Below are 18,443 nucleotides of genomic sequence, written 5' to 3' on the forward strand. Positions count from 1 at the left end.
TGATAAACCCATAGTTCATCTCTTTCCCCAGGTATGTTTTGCACGTTAGCAGCCTAACACCCACCCACGGATTTCACAAAATTATACAGCTACGTCCGCTGGTAGTCATGTGGCTGGTAATGGACTTTGTACAGCCTCTGTGTGGAGAGATGGCTTGTGGAGACTGTATTGCTTACAGCTAGCTGAAGACTGAGTTCCATATCCCACCTGGCAGACATCAGGAATGATTGGCCTGGAGCTCAAGACCTGCTCTCAGCTATGTTCTCCCCACCTTCTAACCCGTTGGATTGGTCCACAACTACAACTCCTCCTCCCACAAGACCCCAGCCATCACCACACCTGCTCTAAATCTACAGCCAAACTTTAAGTCAGGGCAATTGGGATTTAATGTGACCAGTTTGCCCTGGTGCCTCTTGTGTGTTCTGTAGCCACTGATGTGTGGCTACTCGGAACTGTAGCTTCAGTTAGCAGCTGCGTAACTAGGTGAGATGCTATTAGTGTTCTATGTGTTTCGTAGCCACTGAGGGATGGTGATTCGTGTCCTGTGTTTTTTGGCAATGTGTGTTTTGGAGGCACCAATATCATTTAGTTAATTCCGTGCACTTGGTACTCATTTATATTAGTTTCTGTTGTAGGTGTTACTATCGTGTTTAGGTTTGGGTAAGGAGTTTAGTTGCTTTGCTTTTATTACTATTATTTCTTAGTTAGGTTGAGAACTCTGCAGCCTTTGTTTGGTTTTTTGATTTAGCAACATCTACCAGCCATGTTTTCCTTTTTTGATAACTTTTATGTGAATTTTGTCACTGAGCAATAAATTCCTTTACCCTAACCAATGATATCTGGCTGTTTTTGTTACACCCAGCTGACCCTAGCGTCTGGGTCGTAACATGTACAGACATGGATTAATGATGAAAATTAACAGTAGCCAGCTGAGTGTTTATCTATTCATAAATTTAATGAGAAACACTCAGAGCATCATCTCAACTGCCATACAGGAATTCAAAGTTTCAGTTTACTGAGAACATGGGAGGATTTGGGGGCTGCCGGAAATTTCTGTCTAGCTATATTTTCAAACTCGCCAAATGAATGTTGGTGTTTAGAGTAGTAGAAGAAACTCAAAACTCTTGTCTTAAGCAAAACTAGTAAAAAAAAAAAACTGTCCTGCATCGTGTTTTTCACTTCAAGGTTCAGATTGAATGAGAATTAGATTTTTTTTTTTTTTTTTTTTTAAAAAGACAAAATAAAGCCAGGTAAATTCAGTTCTTTGTCTTGTTTCTTTCTGCTGAAAATATATGAAAAAGAACCGATAGGAGTACCAACAAAGTACCAGATCAATAATCAGTATCAGTTGTAGTAGTGTGCTAAAAGCTTACAATACTTGTCCTTTCTCACTGATGTATGACCTAAAATAGACTTTGAGAGTGACTAATTTTTCTACTTGTGCATGTAGCAACACAAGTGAAGTGCAATGCATTTTTAATGAAGTCCGAAGGCTTTACTGGTAAAAACAAAACAAATCTGTGTTCAGTGAATCTACAATTTTACAGAAGATGAAAGCCCCCAACTGATTCCATCCATCCTAAAATAAACTGTTGCAAACTAAAAAGTAACCTCCGCCTATGACGTGTAAGAGAAGCTTTGAGGCTGGACAAGGTAGTGCAGCTTCAAGTGGGTCAAATATTGTAAAACAAATGTAAATCTCACTGAGAAGTGCATCTGCAGCACATGCTTGCCTCCTCTCATTCAAATAACAAGCACAGCAGAGTGTTTAAGGTTGCAACCAATCATCACTTTCATTGTCGATTAATCTGTCAAAAGTTTTCCTGATCAAGTGATAACTTGTTTTGTCAGTAAAATGTCAGAAAACAGCGAAAATGTCCATCAGTGTTCCTCAAAGCACAAGATCATGGCCTCAAATGTCTTGTTTTATCCACAATGCAAAGACATTCCTTTTACTGTCACAGAGGAGTAAAGACACCAGAAAATATTCACATGTGAGGAGCTGGAATCAAAATTTTTATCTTTAAGAAAAAGAATAGAATTATCGAAACCTATTACTTCATTTTTAATACAGTTATCAATTAATTAAATAGCTGACATCTACACATTTATTCAATTAATTGTTGCAGGTCTATTTTAGTGCAGTGCAAGTATCAATTATTTCCACTACTAAATTAATGCCATTAGTTTCTTCTGTAGCGTTGTTTGGATTAACTATCCATTTCTGACGCATTGCAGTGCTCTTGTGGGACCCAAAGTCAGGGTGAGGCTTTAGACTGTAACTGCCGGAAATTTCCTAATGCAGGAATCTGACTTTCATGGTAATTAATATAAAATTCACTAAAAACAGAGTGATGGGTGACACGCATTTTTCCTCAACAAAAATCAATGTGTGGAAACCGCCCAGCTGATGAAAAAAACATTTACTACTAGTATATGAGATGGAATGAAGGGATTATTGTAGGAGAAATAAATCAATCCCTCCATTTGCAATGATGAATCACCCGTCTGTCTGGCTACCTGTCTGGCCTGGTAATACTCTCGCAGCAGCTGGTCCCTCTGGATGATGGCCTCTGTCCTCTCCTTCCGGGCCACGTCCCTCTCCTCTCGCACTGTCTCGATGTCTTTGCAGGCCTGGTTCAGCTCCTTTTGGGCCTCAGTCTTGTCTTTCACCTCGTGGCAGTATTTCTCTAGCAGCTCATTCTTTTCACACACTGCCCGGTCCCTGTCCACCAGTGCTGAGGCCAGCTCCTTCATGTCACAAAAACATTACCAGTGATGGAAAATAAATGTACATACAAACTCATAACTTTTTGAATTGTCTGTCACTGAAATACCGAGAGAGTGTACTTTAAATCTCATGAGAATTTTTGACATCAAAGGAATTTATTTTTAATATAGCTATACATTATTGTAAGTCTCTGTATTGTATTATTCCATCTACCCATGTGTGCCTTTTTCATTCCCTTTTTCTTGTAGAGCTGTGGAAATGGAATTTGCCCTTTGCGGATGAACAAAATCTTATCTCAAAGAAAAAGAGGTGTTAAAAACACAAACATCCCACTAGGTGAAAAACTGAAAATTACAAATTTTCCTCTTTTTATACTAGTCTTGGCCAGTTTTGCAAGAATATCTGTAACTTTATGTTCTCTGTTTAGTATTTAATATATTTTTAGGGCAATTTGCTCTGTCCTGAATTGAACTGTGGCCTTTCAATAGCAATGATGACACGTGATTGCTTTTTGGCCAGCCTACAGCCTTCGGTGTTGCCAAAATGAATGACGACAGCAGTAATAACCAGCTTAACTACAGAGGACACATTTGGAACAGACATCATGCAATTAGTTCTTCTTCATCAACAGGTTTACTGAGAATATTTTCTACACATGTATCTAGTTACAGTACAGATATGATTCCACACATCCATGATCCATCCATTAACTGTTCTTCCATTCCTTAAAGTCAAAGGTTTAATCCATTTCATTTATTGTGTGACTAAAGCATGTTTTGTTTCAGCAGAAGACAGTTACCTGTCTGAGAGCCTCGAGCTCCTCGTTGGCCACTCGTCTCTCTGAGGAAGTGTTCTTGAGCTTTGCCTCTGCCACCTCCAGGCCTGTCTGAAGCCTGTCCACCTCTTTGATCACCTGGTCCCGTTCGCTCATGATCAAGCGGTATTCGCTGATCACAGAGTCCCGCTCCTCCTTGTATTTCTCACTGTCCTTCGCTGCCTTGAGCTGCTGGGTCTTCAGCCGGGTCGTCTCTGACTGGAGCCGGTCCATCTCTCGCTGCAGCTCCTTATTCTGAGCTGTGGCTTTGGAAAGTTCTTGCTGCGTGTTGTCAAACCTGTATCAAACAGGGAACAGAATGGATTTAGCAGCGCTTTACACATTTTCACCTCTTGCAGATTAACATTTTCTGACTTGTGGTAAAAAAAAAAAAAAACACCAACATTTTAACCCACATCACCACAGACTAACAGTCTGAGGATCATAAAAGAAAACTTAAAAAGGGAGGCATCTGCTCATCTGCAAAGCTTCATCTGCCTTGGATTAAGCATGTTTTAAGCACTGGGCAGATTTTACTTTGGCACTGAACTCAAGTACTCAGTTCGTAGCATAATTTGTTGCAACTGCTGTTCATCATTAGTCTTTTTGTGTGTTTGTGTGTTCACAGTTTCTAGTGCCACTATTTTGGTGTGTCTCTAATATTTCCAGCTCTACCTTCTAATAGAGGAAGAGTACTGCTGCTGGTAGTGGATGGCAGCATCTCTCTGTTTCAGCAGCATGTCCAGCTGCTTCTGCAGCCGATGGTTCTCCTCCTCAGCCTGGTCCAAACGGCTCAGGTCTGCGTTGTGATTTGCCGTCTTCTCATTGTAGTGCTTCCTCAGAGCCTCGTAGTCACTCTTCATGGCTTCCAGTTTATCCACAGCTGTGTCATACAGCTTGTTAAGGACATCAGATGACCCCTCTCTCATCACCTGCAAATGACATATTTCAGATGTCTTACTGAGTAAGAAGGCCATATGATTACTCATTTCATGAATTTGTGGTGCATTTAAATCACCGTAATATGGGCGCTGCTAAACAATGTAATAGACCGCTTCATTATAAATATATAAAAGGTGATAACTGATCATTGTTCAGTTCCATTTACATCTACTATCAAGACTAGTTTCAAATAACAGTTTCTTGGCACATGAAAGTAAGTTAATTTCTTCAGTTACAATCAATTAAAGCTTAGGCCGTCTATTGCATGCTGAGTTAGCAGGCCAGAGCAAGACAGATTCTATATAGTGGAAGGCTTTACTTTACTTGCTAGACAAATGCGAACAGAAGCAGCAGTGCTTTGCTGGTGCAGCGCTTTTCTAAAAAGTTTAACTCTCTCAAACTTGTTTTCTCAACTCTCTGGATAATAAGATTTAAATAAATTAAGAGAAAAGCTTTCTTGTTGAATTTTAAAATGTACACTACTGTATGTGTTTGGAGTGTCCACTATTTCTTCAGCAAGTTTATTCCTTCTGTCTCTTTATATAATCCCAGACTGACTCAATGATTTTGAGATGTTGATATCTGAAAAAAGTGCATAAACTTTCATACAGTGCTGTATAAAAAAGGCCTTTTTCATGAAACAAGAAATGGATGAAGAACTTAAAGCTGTTCTGCAGCAATGGAGGTTGATCAAGTTGGTGCTACTAAATCCTACACGTGTCCCAACTTTTCTAGATAACTTACAACCCCCCCTGTCTGCATAAAAGTAGTGTTGGAACACACCGTGGTACCATACTCTGGAGAGCATTATTTGAACAGTATTGTACTGCAGAAAGTAGTGTGTTGCTCTAAAAATTGGCAAGGACAAGGCAACAATAGAAGAGAGACCATTATAACACTTAAAAATTTAGGTTTTTCCTACAGACAAATTGTGAAGAAAGTCAAGGTGTCAATGAGTACAGTTTTCTTCACAATTAAAAGGCTCAGAAACTGGAGAAAACTCTGACAGGAAGAGGTCTGGAAGAGCCAAAACCACAACACAATCAAAAGACAAGTTTCTGAGAGTCAACAGCTTGGTGATAGGAGCTCACAGGACAACAGCTTCAATCAGCTTCATCGTGGTCGTAGGATGAAGTCTCAGTTTCAACTGTGAAGAGAAGATTTGGAGTTGCAGGTTTGACAGGTGGAGTTGCAGCAAGAAAGCCATCACTAAGATGTCAGAATGAGAAAAAGAGGCTTGTCTGGGCCATGAAACACCGCTAATGGACCACTGAAGACTGGAAGAAGGTATAATGGACTGATGACTCAAAATGTGAAATCTTTAGTTTATCACGCAGGATTTTTGTACATTTTTGTGTAGTGGCCAGGACAATCTCCAGACTTCAACTTCATGGAGCTGGTTTGGGATGCACTGGACAGAAGAGTGAAAGTAAAACAACCTACAAGTGCCACACATTTATGGGAACTTCTGCAACAGGGTTGGGAAGAACTTTCTAAAGAATATCTGATTTCCATTGTGGAAAGAATACCACGAGTGTGTTCAGCTGTTGTATCTACCAAAGGCGGCTACTTTGATGAGTTAAAAGTTTAGAATACATTTTGGTTTCTAAATTGATTTTTTTTTTTTTTTTTTTTTTTTTTTAAATTTTGAAAATTAATTTGTTCTATGCTTTCACTTCAGAGTACAATGAGACATTAACAAGCATAATTTCCAATAAACTGGAGAAACTGTGGTGTTCTAAAACTTTTGACCGGTAGTGTAGGTATAATTAAAAAAGATTTTTTCAACATTTAGCCTGCAGTGTTGATAAGCTGTTACTGAGGACGTGTAACCAATTAGATAATGTTGTAGGTGGGATGCTACCCAGGACCACAGAGGGGTAGCTAAAGCTAGGTAGAGTCGAGAAACAGTATATTGCTGAATATTAGATCTGATAATTGGTAAACCTTTTCTTCAACACACTGACCATGAAAACTAGGAACTGTCTAAGAAGTGATCTTGGGGTATTTTAATGGTGATAAACCACAATTTGTCCAGTTCAGTTTCAGTGAGAAACCTTTGTTGCATGTCACACAACCCTCACTTTTCACCCGATGTTTCCTGTCTGCCTCTATATTTTCCAAGTACCAACTAAAGGCACATAAGACTTAAAAATAACAACAAAAAATCCATGAAACAGGAAGCAACCTATATTTTTAATTAAATACAGTGTGCCAACCATGGCAACACAAGCACACACAAGTACAGGACTTTGATACACTGGAAAGTCTCCTGATTGTGGCAGTTTCTCATTTTATTAAACATTAATCTGTTCCTGTTCCTTGTCCAAATCCAGAAAGTTGGGATATGTATGAATATGCACATGCAATACTAGGTTCATTTACCAAGGTGACTTGTTAACTGTGTTGCAATGTGATAGTGTCTTCTTTATCTGTGTATTTTTTTTGTCATTCCATGCAATTTGTATCGACAAGTTTATCTACAATTGTATCCTGTGAGTCTATGCTTTTTCTGAATGTGGTTTGGCCCTTGGAGGGTTTAAGCATTTGCATCCTGTTTTGGGTATATTTCTAAGATTCTCATTTGTTTTTGTTGTTAAAAGCTGTCATTCAGTGGAATGCCACTTTGTAACTTACACCCTCCTATAGTACGTGAGGAATTCTGACTGGCTGCCGAGTAACTGTCACTCCTCATTTACGCTTACAGACTGAAACATTGTGAATAAATGTATTTTTGAAAGTTAGACAGTGTGCAGCACAGCATTTGGAAATTTTGGCAGTTCATTAAATTTAAAAATAAATTTAAAAAATGAGACTTAACGACTGCTAATAAAAAAAATACATACACTCAGATATGCGCAGTAAGTATAGCCTGACTTACTGACTGAATAAATATTAGCTTGACTTTCTCCCACAGGCTCATGTAGTGGTGATGATATGTGTTGAAGAAAGTGCAGTGTGTAGTATGGACCTGGCATCTAACAACTGCAGAACAAAGGTCCCATTTTCACTGACGTCAGTTAGCTGATTTGATTCCTAATTTGACTGAGGCTGAATATTAGCTTACCTAATGTTGATATGAGCTCTGGAGACAAGCGTTACATTACATTACATGGTTATGTAAGGTATGGCAAACATTTAATGATATGACCTTCTGACTGCAGTGAGGCTAAATGGATGCCAGACTGAGCAAACAGTAAGAGACACAGGTTAAGTCATTTTTCTAATTTGAAAGAATGTTTTGATCGATAGAGACATGGAAGGATCAAGCCTGTCTGACCCCATTTGTCTGAACAATGTGCCTTGGTGAGGTCACTAAGACAGGAATAAATTCAATTCTGTCTCAAATGTCAAGATACAACGGACTGTATCTCAAGGGCATCCAGGGATGGAAATGAGTGTCTGAGTACGACTGTGTGTGCAGACAGTATGCATCTGTGTGTTTGCAGGTCTACTTATAATCCGCATCTGTACATAACAGTGAATGGTGGTGGGGTTTGTTGCACAGGTACCTGCTGGTGCAGCATCCTCATATCAGCCACTTCCCTCTGGTCATCGTCATGTAGCCGCCTCAGCTCTTCGCAGGCCTGCTTCACATGGTTGTGCTCTCTGACCAGCTGGATGTTGTCCTGTCTTACTGCCTCCAGCTCCTCTTTCAGCTGGGTGTGCTCGCTGGCCAGACGGCTGTGCAGCGTACTGTGGAAGTACCACAACAAGTACAATTGGATTGCAGGCATTACCAGCGGTGCTTCACATCAGGATTATAGCACTAAATACACAAGAATGCTTTATATGTCATCAGACAACAAATGTTCAACTATTGATTTATGAAAGAACATTGATTTTTTTCTATTGAATTTCAGTCTGTTGTACAAAAAAAGATCCCCAAAGTCCCCAGAAGCTTTGGTGAAGTCTCCAAACGTGCACACTAACAATACCTAAATAATTAACTGATTAGCAGAATTGTTGTTGATTGCTGTTGTTTCCTTTCAATCAGCTAATCCCTTCAGCACAACGTAGAAATAACGTTACAATTTCTGGAAATTGCAAAGTATGATTTCACTCTCACCCATATTTTTATGTGAGCTGCTTGAGTCCAGGCCAACAACTTTTTAGATGCTGACTTCATGCTGACTTCCACGTGCCACAATACTGTGCCCAATATTTTCATTTACAGTTTCATCTCCTACCTTAAAAGTATTACGTAAATAAGCAAAAATCTAACCAATTAAGAAAGTAAAAAAAATAAACTAAGATTAATTTAGTCTGGGTTCTTAGGGAGACCTTTGCAGTCTTAAAGTTACTTTGGAATAATATAATTACATGTTAATATTTTAAGTATATTCTCAATATCACATCAAGGTTCTTTGTTTCCATTTCAGATCAGATAAGATATTAATCAGTTTTGTATTTATGGTAAGAAAAAATGACGCTTTAACTAGTAACTGTACAAACACGAATCACAAACATGACCGATAAAATCCTCCATGATTACCAAGTGTTAATGCTTGCCTATGTGTTGAGGGACTTATTGATCCAAACACAATACAACAGACATGAATGTGTTTTTCCATTGACAAAGCATAGTACTTAGTGTGAATGGATAAGTGCATAGGCAGACGGGACAGGAATAAATAAAGACTTTCTCTGATGTGCAAACATGTCCCAGAAGGAGACTAAAACGCGGCTTAAACGTGGCAATAATCCTTCATCTGTCTGTTTGCATTGGGGGCCAGATGTTGGTTCCCTACACTTTGGAGACAGTATGGCATCATTAAATCACACAAATGGACCAGCCTTCCCTTCATGTCAACTCAGCACAGCTTATTTTGCCGGACAACAAATGCTCTGTTTGTAGCATTATCCTCATTGCACAGATGCCGTGCCACGCACACAGAGTTCATATAATGGTTACAGAGTATGCTTTAGCATGAAGAAGGGCACTACTTATCAAGAAGTAATTCAGTCCCTTCTGCTCTCAACCTTTGGTGTGAAAATATGACTTGGGATATATGTCACAAAGAAGACAATAAAAACATTTTTTTCTGAAAACAATCACAAAAATTAAACTCATGAAGGGATGCAAGGATTTTTTTCAAGGCTTAACTCATCAGCTTTTGGATTGGTACAAAGGCTTCATCCCTATTACTCTTGCAAAAAACAAAATCTGTTCTATGCAATTTGCTGTGCATATGGCAGAGGACAAACTGAGTAGCATCTAAAACCCTGCAGGCTGAGCATGAATGCATACAGCACAAATGCACCGCCTCTTAAAAAATTTACAGAGTCCCTGTAGAAGGCTTTCCACTTACTGGTAGAAGTCTGCTTTCTTCACTGCCTCCTCGCACCTCTTCAGGGTGGTGCTATGCTGGTTCTGCAGGGATTGCAGGTCTGCCATTGCCTTCATGCACTGCAGCTTGAGACGCTCATAGTCATGACCTGCTTTGGAGTTTGGTCTATTTCACAGAGAGAGAGAAGTAGGAAAAAGAAAAACGTGATACATCAAAATCTAGTTTGAAGACACCACATGGGAGGATGTGAGAAGCATGAGTGAGATAAACATCATTCAAATTTTGTGCTTATGAGAGCACAAGGATAGAGAAGCATCGTTAAAATTGTATGTTTACCCCTTGTTTTTTATGGAGTTGAGCATTTCTTAAAATAATTTTGCACCACATAAGCCCATAGCTCTCTGTTTGTTTTTCCTTTTTGTTATTGCTTTTAGATGAAGAAAGCAAAATGCATCTATTCACGAAGTGCAGGTACACACAGGATCACTGTCGCTTTTCTGTAAATGTTAGCTCTGGGAAACAGGCAGTTAGGTGCATGAGATCGGAACAGTACCTGCAGTCATCGAAGGTGGTTCCAGGTGAAGAGAGGGCCAGACGTTTGCGTAGGTCGTCCCTTTCGCGTGTCACATGTCTCAGCTGGAACAGAACCGTCTCCATCTTCTCGTTCACCTGGTGGCTTTCCATGTGGGCAGGCGGAGGGGAGGAGGCTTGACCAGGAGTACCTGCGTGAGTCAGCATGTCACTGGTGGCATGTGGCGTTTAGAAAGCTCGAATGATGGCGGTGTTAAAGCAGCTTCACTGACTTCTTTAAAATGCTCAGTCAAGCCATTGAAAGTGTACATTTGAAGTGTGATTTCAAAAGAAATCTAGACTGTTTATTTCAGTAAAAACTTGACCAGAAAGACTAAATAAAACACAAAGAAAATACTGAACCAATCAAAAGCTATCAGCTGTGGCTACTAGGCTGAAAATCTATACTCTCCTTTTCAGTAATATATAAGAAACACCTTCACTAGTGACCTACTTGAAGCCAAAAATCTGTTAAATATTGTACTTCATTATTCATTACCTTGCTGCTGTATTCATTAACCTCACTACTTGTAACTTTATGACACAGATATCAACCAACTGATACAGATTCCATTTCCTTTTCGCTAGTATGAAACAGTCAAATCCTCTCTCTCCCTCAGAGAATGACTAAATGAAACAGGTCTGTGTGTGTGTGTGTGTGTGTGTGTGTGTGTGTGTGTGTGTGTGTGTGTGTGTGTGTGTGTGTGTGTGTGTGTGTGTTTCTAAATCCTTCTCACATCTGTGTAATCACTTGCATGTGCTCAGAGTCTGAACAGCCAGCAACTGACTATTATGTATAAAACTGTGGTTGGTTCCTCAGAACAGTCAGTGTTTTTTTTTCCCTTTAGGAAGATAATGTTTTTTCTTTGACATTTCTTTATCTTAAATCTGTACACTCCCATGAGTCACACTCACCTAAGCTGCTGAGAGAGCTGCTGCTTTCCGAGTCCGACGGCATGGTGGACAACACGCTGTAAGTGGACCCTGCGAGGCGAACAAAAACATTAAAGTCAGCTCTGAGTGTACTCGACCATGTCTGCATTATAGTCAGATGATTATCTCCAGCATTGTATGGTACATCAAGGCTCTGCAGCTTGGGTTACATTCAGGAGCCTTTACTGAAAAAAGGCCAGCTGGAGGAATAATAAGGTGGGACTTTCCCCAACTTGGGATGACGGGCCTGTGGGCTGACAGCAGAGTGTAGCTAATTATCAGTTGGGCAGGGAGCTTGAATACTGACTAGCCAGGGCCCCAAAGAGGCTGCAGTCTTAGAGCTTCTCCTTTTATCTCCTCTGACAACATCACACAGCCCCCCCTGTGAAAGCCCCTTCTTTTAGAGCCTACAGTGATTCATAATTAACTGTACAGAAAGGACACTTCAGTACAACAGTACGCATTATGAAGATCATGTTATCTGACAAACAAATGCAAAAGTAATTCTTGAGGAAAATCTGAAGGGCTACAACTAGCATAGTTTGTTTTTATCTATGGTAATTCACTTATTTATTTTTCCAGTTATATGATTTAGGCCGCTATGCGTAAAATTTACGCAACGGGAAATCTGAAGTTAGAAATAGAGCTGGACCACCATTATTTTCTTCATCTAGTAACTCAAGTGGACAGTGTGACCAACAGTTATTTTCTATATAGATATATTTGCAATTTGTTTTTGGCAATCCATCATTTTGTCTATGAAACATCTAAATAATGTTAAACATACTCATTATACTTTATGAAATTTCACTGTGGTGTCATCTAATTCGTTGTTTTATTGGACAAACAGTCAAAATCCCAGAGATATGTAATTTTACTGTCAAAGTTGACAAAGAAAAACAGCAAAGTCTTAAATAAGAGAAGCTGGAACAAGACACTTATGGTTGTTTTGCTTGCAAAATTAATCCACTAATGAATCACTTATCAAAATAGTTCAGCATTCATTTAATATAAATCAGCTAGTTTCTTAATTGGTCAATTATTGCTGCTACAATGCAGAATCAGAAGTCTTCAAACTGTCAAAATATATTGATTTTATAAAATTACAGAAAATCAAGCAAACATTTGGCATTTTGCCTAACTGAAAGCTATTAATAGATTATCAAAACGGTGGTAATTAATGTTTAGTTGATTCAGCACTGCTCAGCCATTTACTCTTTGTCTAATAAGTTCCTCTACACAGAGCGTTTCAGAAAATGGGAATCTTAATGATGCTTGAGAGGTTTAAAAGACTGCACAGGCCTTGATCAAACAGCCAGCAGTGCACATTTACTGAGATCTTACTTGGCTGTGGAATGAGCAACTTATAGTTCAGTTAAATCAGCAACTTCCATCCCTGATGTAAAGTCTAGTGTAGACTTGGAGCAGGAGCATGACAAACGATCCTATTTAACCACGTCCCAGTACTCTAAATCAATCCCTGGCTGGCTGAGTTCCCACTATTTAAAGGAGACTATGAGTTGAGACTACAAGGAGCCCAGCTAACATGGCTCACCCCTCTTTTTCCCAGCGAAGGACTAAAAGAAAAAAGGAAAAAAAAAGACTGATGTGCCTCAGGAACCGTGGCATCCCATGGATCAAGCTCTCTTTGTTCTGGCTCTAGCTTAAGTTTCCCATGACTCGGAGCAGAGAGTGCCTCAATGGGCAAGGTGCACTGTGTCATAGCTCCCTCACTTTTCTGCTTCATGGAAGTCATATGACCAGGACCTCGCTGTGGTCTGACCTTCACCACTCAAGTATCTCATTTAGGTTGATCTCTTAGTTACAGTCACAGCCACCTGATGATCTTTGGACGTTTTTCTCCGGAGTACCAAAAATGCTTTACAGGAACAAAAGTGAAGGAGGGGGAGGCTGTCTTTTGTAGGAGAGTATAGTCTGTGGACGAACACCATTTATCTCAAAGTTTAAAACACGAACTCCGTTACAAACTGCTGATACTATCCAAAAATCACATCTGGCACGCTGCTCCACTGATAATGAATGGAAAAACACTGAATACTGTGCCCTTTCCAAGGAAGCTGGAGCATGTTCCTACTCTGCTGTGACAGCTCTACACTAAGTTAATATCATTATATATAGTGCCCCCCACTACATTTGTCATATATAATGTTTAATTAAATGTAATGTATATATACTGCCAAATAGTATGTGAATGAAAGTCCTTCTTTTTAAAGATTTAAGCGTACATTGATAACTTCAGTCATTCTTTTTGTATAGCTTGAAGAACGGCAGTGTCGACCATTCGGTGAGTCCTTGCGTAGAGCAGAGATTCAGTGTCTTTGAACTCTGGTGATTCCTTAACTTGTCCCCATCTTCCAGTCAGAATTTCAATTAGTCCAGTACTTTGGTTTATCTGACCAACAGTAACGGATTTGTTTACAATTAGCATCCAACCTCAAAGACCTGCCATTGCCAGCAAAGCAGCAACAGTAACTTCAGTCTGTGTCAACACTAGACAGGTTCAGGAACAGCAAAGAGTGTGGGTCAGTCCTGTTTTGGCAGAGCTCAAAACACAACACAGTCACTGTAGTAAAACAAGTAATTAGATTTTAAAATATGAAACTGTAGATTTATATGGGTATAGCAGCATTCACGTATAGAAGTGTTTTTTTTTTGTTTTTTTTTTTTAAATAGAAAATGCAGCTAAAATGCTTTCTGTGTAGACATCTGACATATTGTTGTGTAAAAAAAACACCCAGTAAAATCTATTTTGATATAAAGTTAATGAGGCACTAATTCTGTAATAACTACTGTCTGTGGCAGCAGTTCAACTCTACTGGAAACAAACTGTGGACTCTTTAAAGGCCTTTCCCCTATTAAAATCAAGAACGAAAGATATAAAGAAATACAGCTGCCTCACATATTTTACACTGCAACTGCAATACACTCAGTCTTACTTTGCAGGGCTGCAGCACAGCCAAGTGAACACACCAGCCACGATACACACCCTTATAATGTGCTGCCTTCGTGTTATTGTTCCTGAAGAAAAGGTGAGAACAAACTGTAAACAAAGGTCTTTACTGTCAAGCCCTGAAGCTACGGTTATATAAAACTATAAAGTATCTTTTTTATTAAAAAACAAAAAGGCTCTCTGAAATACACACCTTCTTCAGTATTCTGAGCATCGTTTTCACATCAAGGTCAATTTTTTGGAGCTCCGTGATCATTTTGAAAGGCTACATTTAGCATTTCTGCTGCTGTCATTTAAGTATGTCCTGGGATTCACTTGCAAAGCTCGCGTTTATTAATAATACTTTAAAAGGCGATCTAGCTCTCTCACCCTTTGGGACTCTGGGTGACTTGGGAGTAACTAGATCAGGCTGCTGATGGTGCATATTATTTGAAAACATACTAGGCTGTAGCAAGCTACTGTTTTCCTGGGGAAAGGCCCTTCTTTTGGCTGTGCAGTGGAGGAACCTGTCTGCCCAGTAGCAAAAGCCAGCTCAGCCCATTTGTGTCCTGTGTGACTACCAACAGGGAGTTGCACACTGCATCACGCTGCTGTGACGAGCCCACAACACACTTGGGTACAAACCTTTCCGGCAGCAAAAAGTCCACCAGCACTCAGTTTTAGACTCTCTGCACAACTGCAAAATGCAGGGCAAAAATGAAAAAACACACAGAACTAAGTCTGCAGCTTCTGTTCTCCTATAAATAATGGCAAGATAAATGCATAATTAACACCTCACAGTTCAGCTTAGTGACTATGACACAAAAGCTGAGAGTCAAGAAAGTGCACTATTTAAATATTTCTCTTGATATGTAAAAGTATAGTTGAGGTCCAGAGCAAGAATTATGCACCAACAGTATACTACATATGAAGGACAGGGAGAGCAAAAAGTTCTGGGATATAAATCAAAACCATAGCAGCTTATACAGAATTTAATGACAAATTTATTAGCATCATAAAAACGACAGGCACATTTGGGATTTATCTGTGAAGAAGAAAGGCACATTTGGAAGTATTCATCACAGAGTGGAAAAGGGTGATTGATTCACATATAAGGTGAATGGACTGCAGAGGGCTGCTTTTTATGTGAATGAACAAAATCCCTTCAAGCCAGTAGATAAAATTAGGGTGAAACACAGAAGACATCCAGGTGGAATCTATGGTATGTTAGGACGTTAACTCTTGTGCAAATGTGCAATAGCACCAATTCTCAAAACGAAAGTCATGTAAACTCACTAGACTATGTTTATGTTAAAGTAGAATTTAATGCATCGGTTGTTGAATTGTCATTCTGTTAAAAGCTTTCTGATCAGTATAAGCATTATTCTGAATCCATTTTAGTGCCACAAGCACAGCATAGTTTTGCTAATATCCAAGGTATTTTTCATCTTACCGCACATTTTGGGTTCAGACTGTCAATTACCCAAATGCAAGCTGAAGATGTCAACTTGGGCTCAAGGTAACTATGATGAGCATCTTTCAACATTTCACAGAGCAAAAGAGGATGACAGTAATAGTTTGTTGGAGCCCTTCTGAGCAACTTCTACTTTTGATCTTTAAGATAAACTCCCAGAGCCCAAGCTGTTAAGTGCAATTAATAAAATAGTAATTTACTGATGAATTGAGAATGAATAAAAGCATAAGCTGCATTTAGTTTGGTACCAAAACACACAACAAACTGACATCTCTCACTCTCCGCTGTACTGTCTCTTGCACACGACTTTATTGTAAATCACTGAGGAGGGTGCATTAACACGCATTTAATACTTCACTCATTCATTTGACTTTGACAGTAAGTTATTGATTCTCCCGCTTTCACACACACAGACACACTCTTCAGACTGCCCTGCCTGTCACTAAATTGATTGTTCGGCTCTTTTTTGTTTTTTGTTTTTTTTAGGTCCATTAAATACTTTCACAAAAGGCTGTGCTTTTAGTGACATGGCAAATGAAACAAGCACTGTAGTGTGAGTGTAAACAGGCATCAGGTCACATGCTTGTGCAGCTTTCTCTCTCCCTCTTTATGCTTGCCCAAAGGAAAAGTCATGCCCTTCATCAAGTTGTCATATGGTCAATAGCTCTACAGTTAGTTAGATCATGCTCTGGGGGGAGGATCGAAAACAGGTTGGATCAGAACCAAAATCAAGACAATTGGGCCTCCAAGCAAAGTAAACAGTAATTAAAATTAATTCTGCCACATTAAAACCTCTTTAACATTGCGTTTTCCCTCTTTCCTCGGATTTTATTGCGATATTAATTGAACAACAACACTATGATTGTCCCCTACCGGTTGTATGATCCACCGGTCCGATGCCATTGAGCAGAACCGAGTGCAGGTGAGGGTGCGTCGCCTCCAGAGCTGAGCAAAACTCTGCGAAATGGTCTCTGTCCTTACTTGTGAGTATCTTCAGCAGAAGGTCCACTTTTTCCGAGTTGGAGGAGCAGTTGTGTCCCAGCTCGTAGCGTTCAGACTGGCTCAGGGTCCCGCAGTGAGCCAAAACATCCACAACTCGGTCCGCATCTGTTATCGACTCCACCAAGTTCTGGTAACATTTCTCCAACAACTCTTTATGTTTGGGCTCCATCTCCTCCTCTCGCTCCTTTTCTCTCCGTTTCGGTTTAGCTTCGGGGAGGGGGGGACAAAAACCCAGCTTCTTAATCTTTCTGGTAGTCAACTTCACTTCGGACTACTTACCGAAACTCTCCCAGTCGGGACGGGTTTGAGCCCGAACTGAAGGATACACAAGAAGTAGCCATATTTGTTGCCCAAGGCTGTTGACTGCGCGAAGATGACAACACATTTTCACCAACCGCCGCTCCGTCCTTGTCGAAAAAAATAAACAGAAAAGAAAAAAAGAAACGACGTCGCTGCCTCTTTAAGCTCCGCTCTGCTGCGAAAGCGACGTCGTCCTTAAATGAAGTCCTCTCGGCGTGTTGTGAAAGTGTGGAAACTCTTGAGGAGCCCTTTCTGTGCGGCTGAAAACTCCGCCATGTCTCACCGTCGAGCTGCTGGAGCTCACTGCCAATCATGGTTCCGTGCAATGGACATTTAAGGTAAACGTGGGCGGGGCTTCGCTCTCAGACGCACCTGGTTCCCCAACAACACAATTAACACCATGAGTTAAAGGCTAATACTTAAATTATGTTCTTCTTGGTGCAATTTGCTCACCTCTGGTAGAAGAATCCAGGATTTCTGAAAAAAATATCCCATATAAGCAAAATGCACCCACTGCATCATAAGTTAATTATGCAGAATTATGCAAATGGCCCCTGTGAGTATTATATTATTGCATAACTAGTGGATAACATAACATAACATAGTGGAGTTTATTTGAACTATTTTATGCAATAATGCAATTCTAATGAGCTCAACATAATGGCCTCTAAAGTATAAAGTGCAGTCAAGTTACCATGACTTACCTATGAAAAACATTTAATAAAAAATAAAATAAAAATTTAAATTTATCTGACAATAATCTTGTTAAAGCTAAGATCCTACACACACACACACACACACACACACACACACACACACACACGCACACACACACACACACACATATATATATATATATATATATATATATATATATATATATTCTAAATTTGTAGATACATATGTTTTACTTTTTTATGTTTTACTTTTTCACTATTTCCTTATTATGGACGCTAACGGAACAAACAATAAAAGCCCTCAGTTTTAAAATTGTTCGTTTAAATTTTTCAGCTTTACTTCAATTTGTAATTATGCTCTGCAAAAGTTCAGATTTATATGTGTGTGTGTGTGTGTGTGTGTGTCTGTGAGCTTTCTTTTTATTTCCTTTTGTTTTATTTATTTTGTCATTGAGTGATCGATTAATAATTAAATTCAAGCTGTCAAAAAAATGTAGTGGAGTCAAAAAGTGCACCCTTTTCCTCTGAACTGTTTTGGGCTACAAATATAAAATGGCATGAAATGGAAATATTCAAGGGAAGAACCTCAAATCTGTTTACTCTACCAGCTTTGCCTGATTTGTTTGTTTCTTTAGAAATGTTAAAAGTAGTCTGAGTTAAACATATTTACTAGAATTTTAGGAATATTGAATTCCCTGCTTGGGATTTAATTTTCCCTTCTCTCTGCACTTTTTCATTTTAATTCATTGGCCTCAGAGT

General features: G+C 39.4%; 1 protein-coding gene across 2 annotated transcripts in view; it reads right to left on the minus strand.

The window, feature by feature from the left end:
* LOC111583351 (disks large homolog 5-like) overlaps nucleotides 1-17,320 on the minus strand; it is a 37,172-nt gene extending 19,852 nt beyond the window's left edge. The window contains exons 1-8 of one of the 2 annotated variants that reach the window (XM_035958213.2): nucleotides 16,579-17,320; nucleotides 11,264-11,332; nucleotides 10,332-10,485; nucleotides 9,800-9,943; nucleotides 8,000-8,183; nucleotides 4,221-4,477; nucleotides 3,531-3,843; nucleotides 2,521-2,751 (exon numbers count right to left, since the gene is read on the minus strand). In XM_035958213.2, coding sequence (XP_035814106.2) covers nucleotides 2,521-2,751; nucleotides 3,531-3,843; nucleotides 4,221-4,477; nucleotides 8,000-8,183; nucleotides 9,800-9,943; nucleotides 10,332-10,485; nucleotides 11,264-11,332; nucleotides 16,579-16,876 — 1,650 coding nt within the window. In that variant the 5' untranslated portion in view covers nucleotides 16,877-17,320. Of the gene's footprint in view, nucleotides 1-2,520; nucleotides 2,752-3,530; nucleotides 3,844-4,220; nucleotides 4,478-7,999; nucleotides 8,184-9,799; nucleotides 9,944-10,331; nucleotides 10,501-11,263; nucleotides 11,333-16,578 lie in introns of both variants that reach the window. The other variant, XM_035958212.2, reaches the window with a different exon arrangement.
* Nucleotides 17,321-18,443: the final 1,123 nt, after the last annotated feature.

Source organism: Amphiprion ocellaris, chromosome 18 (assembly GCF_022539595.1).
Source record: "Amphiprion ocellaris isolate individual 3 ecotype Okinawa chromosome 18, ASM2253959v1, whole genome shotgun sequence".
In the NCBI taxonomy this organism is placed as follows: domain Eukaryota; kingdom Metazoa; phylum Chordata; class Actinopteri; family Pomacentridae; genus Amphiprion; species Amphiprion ocellaris.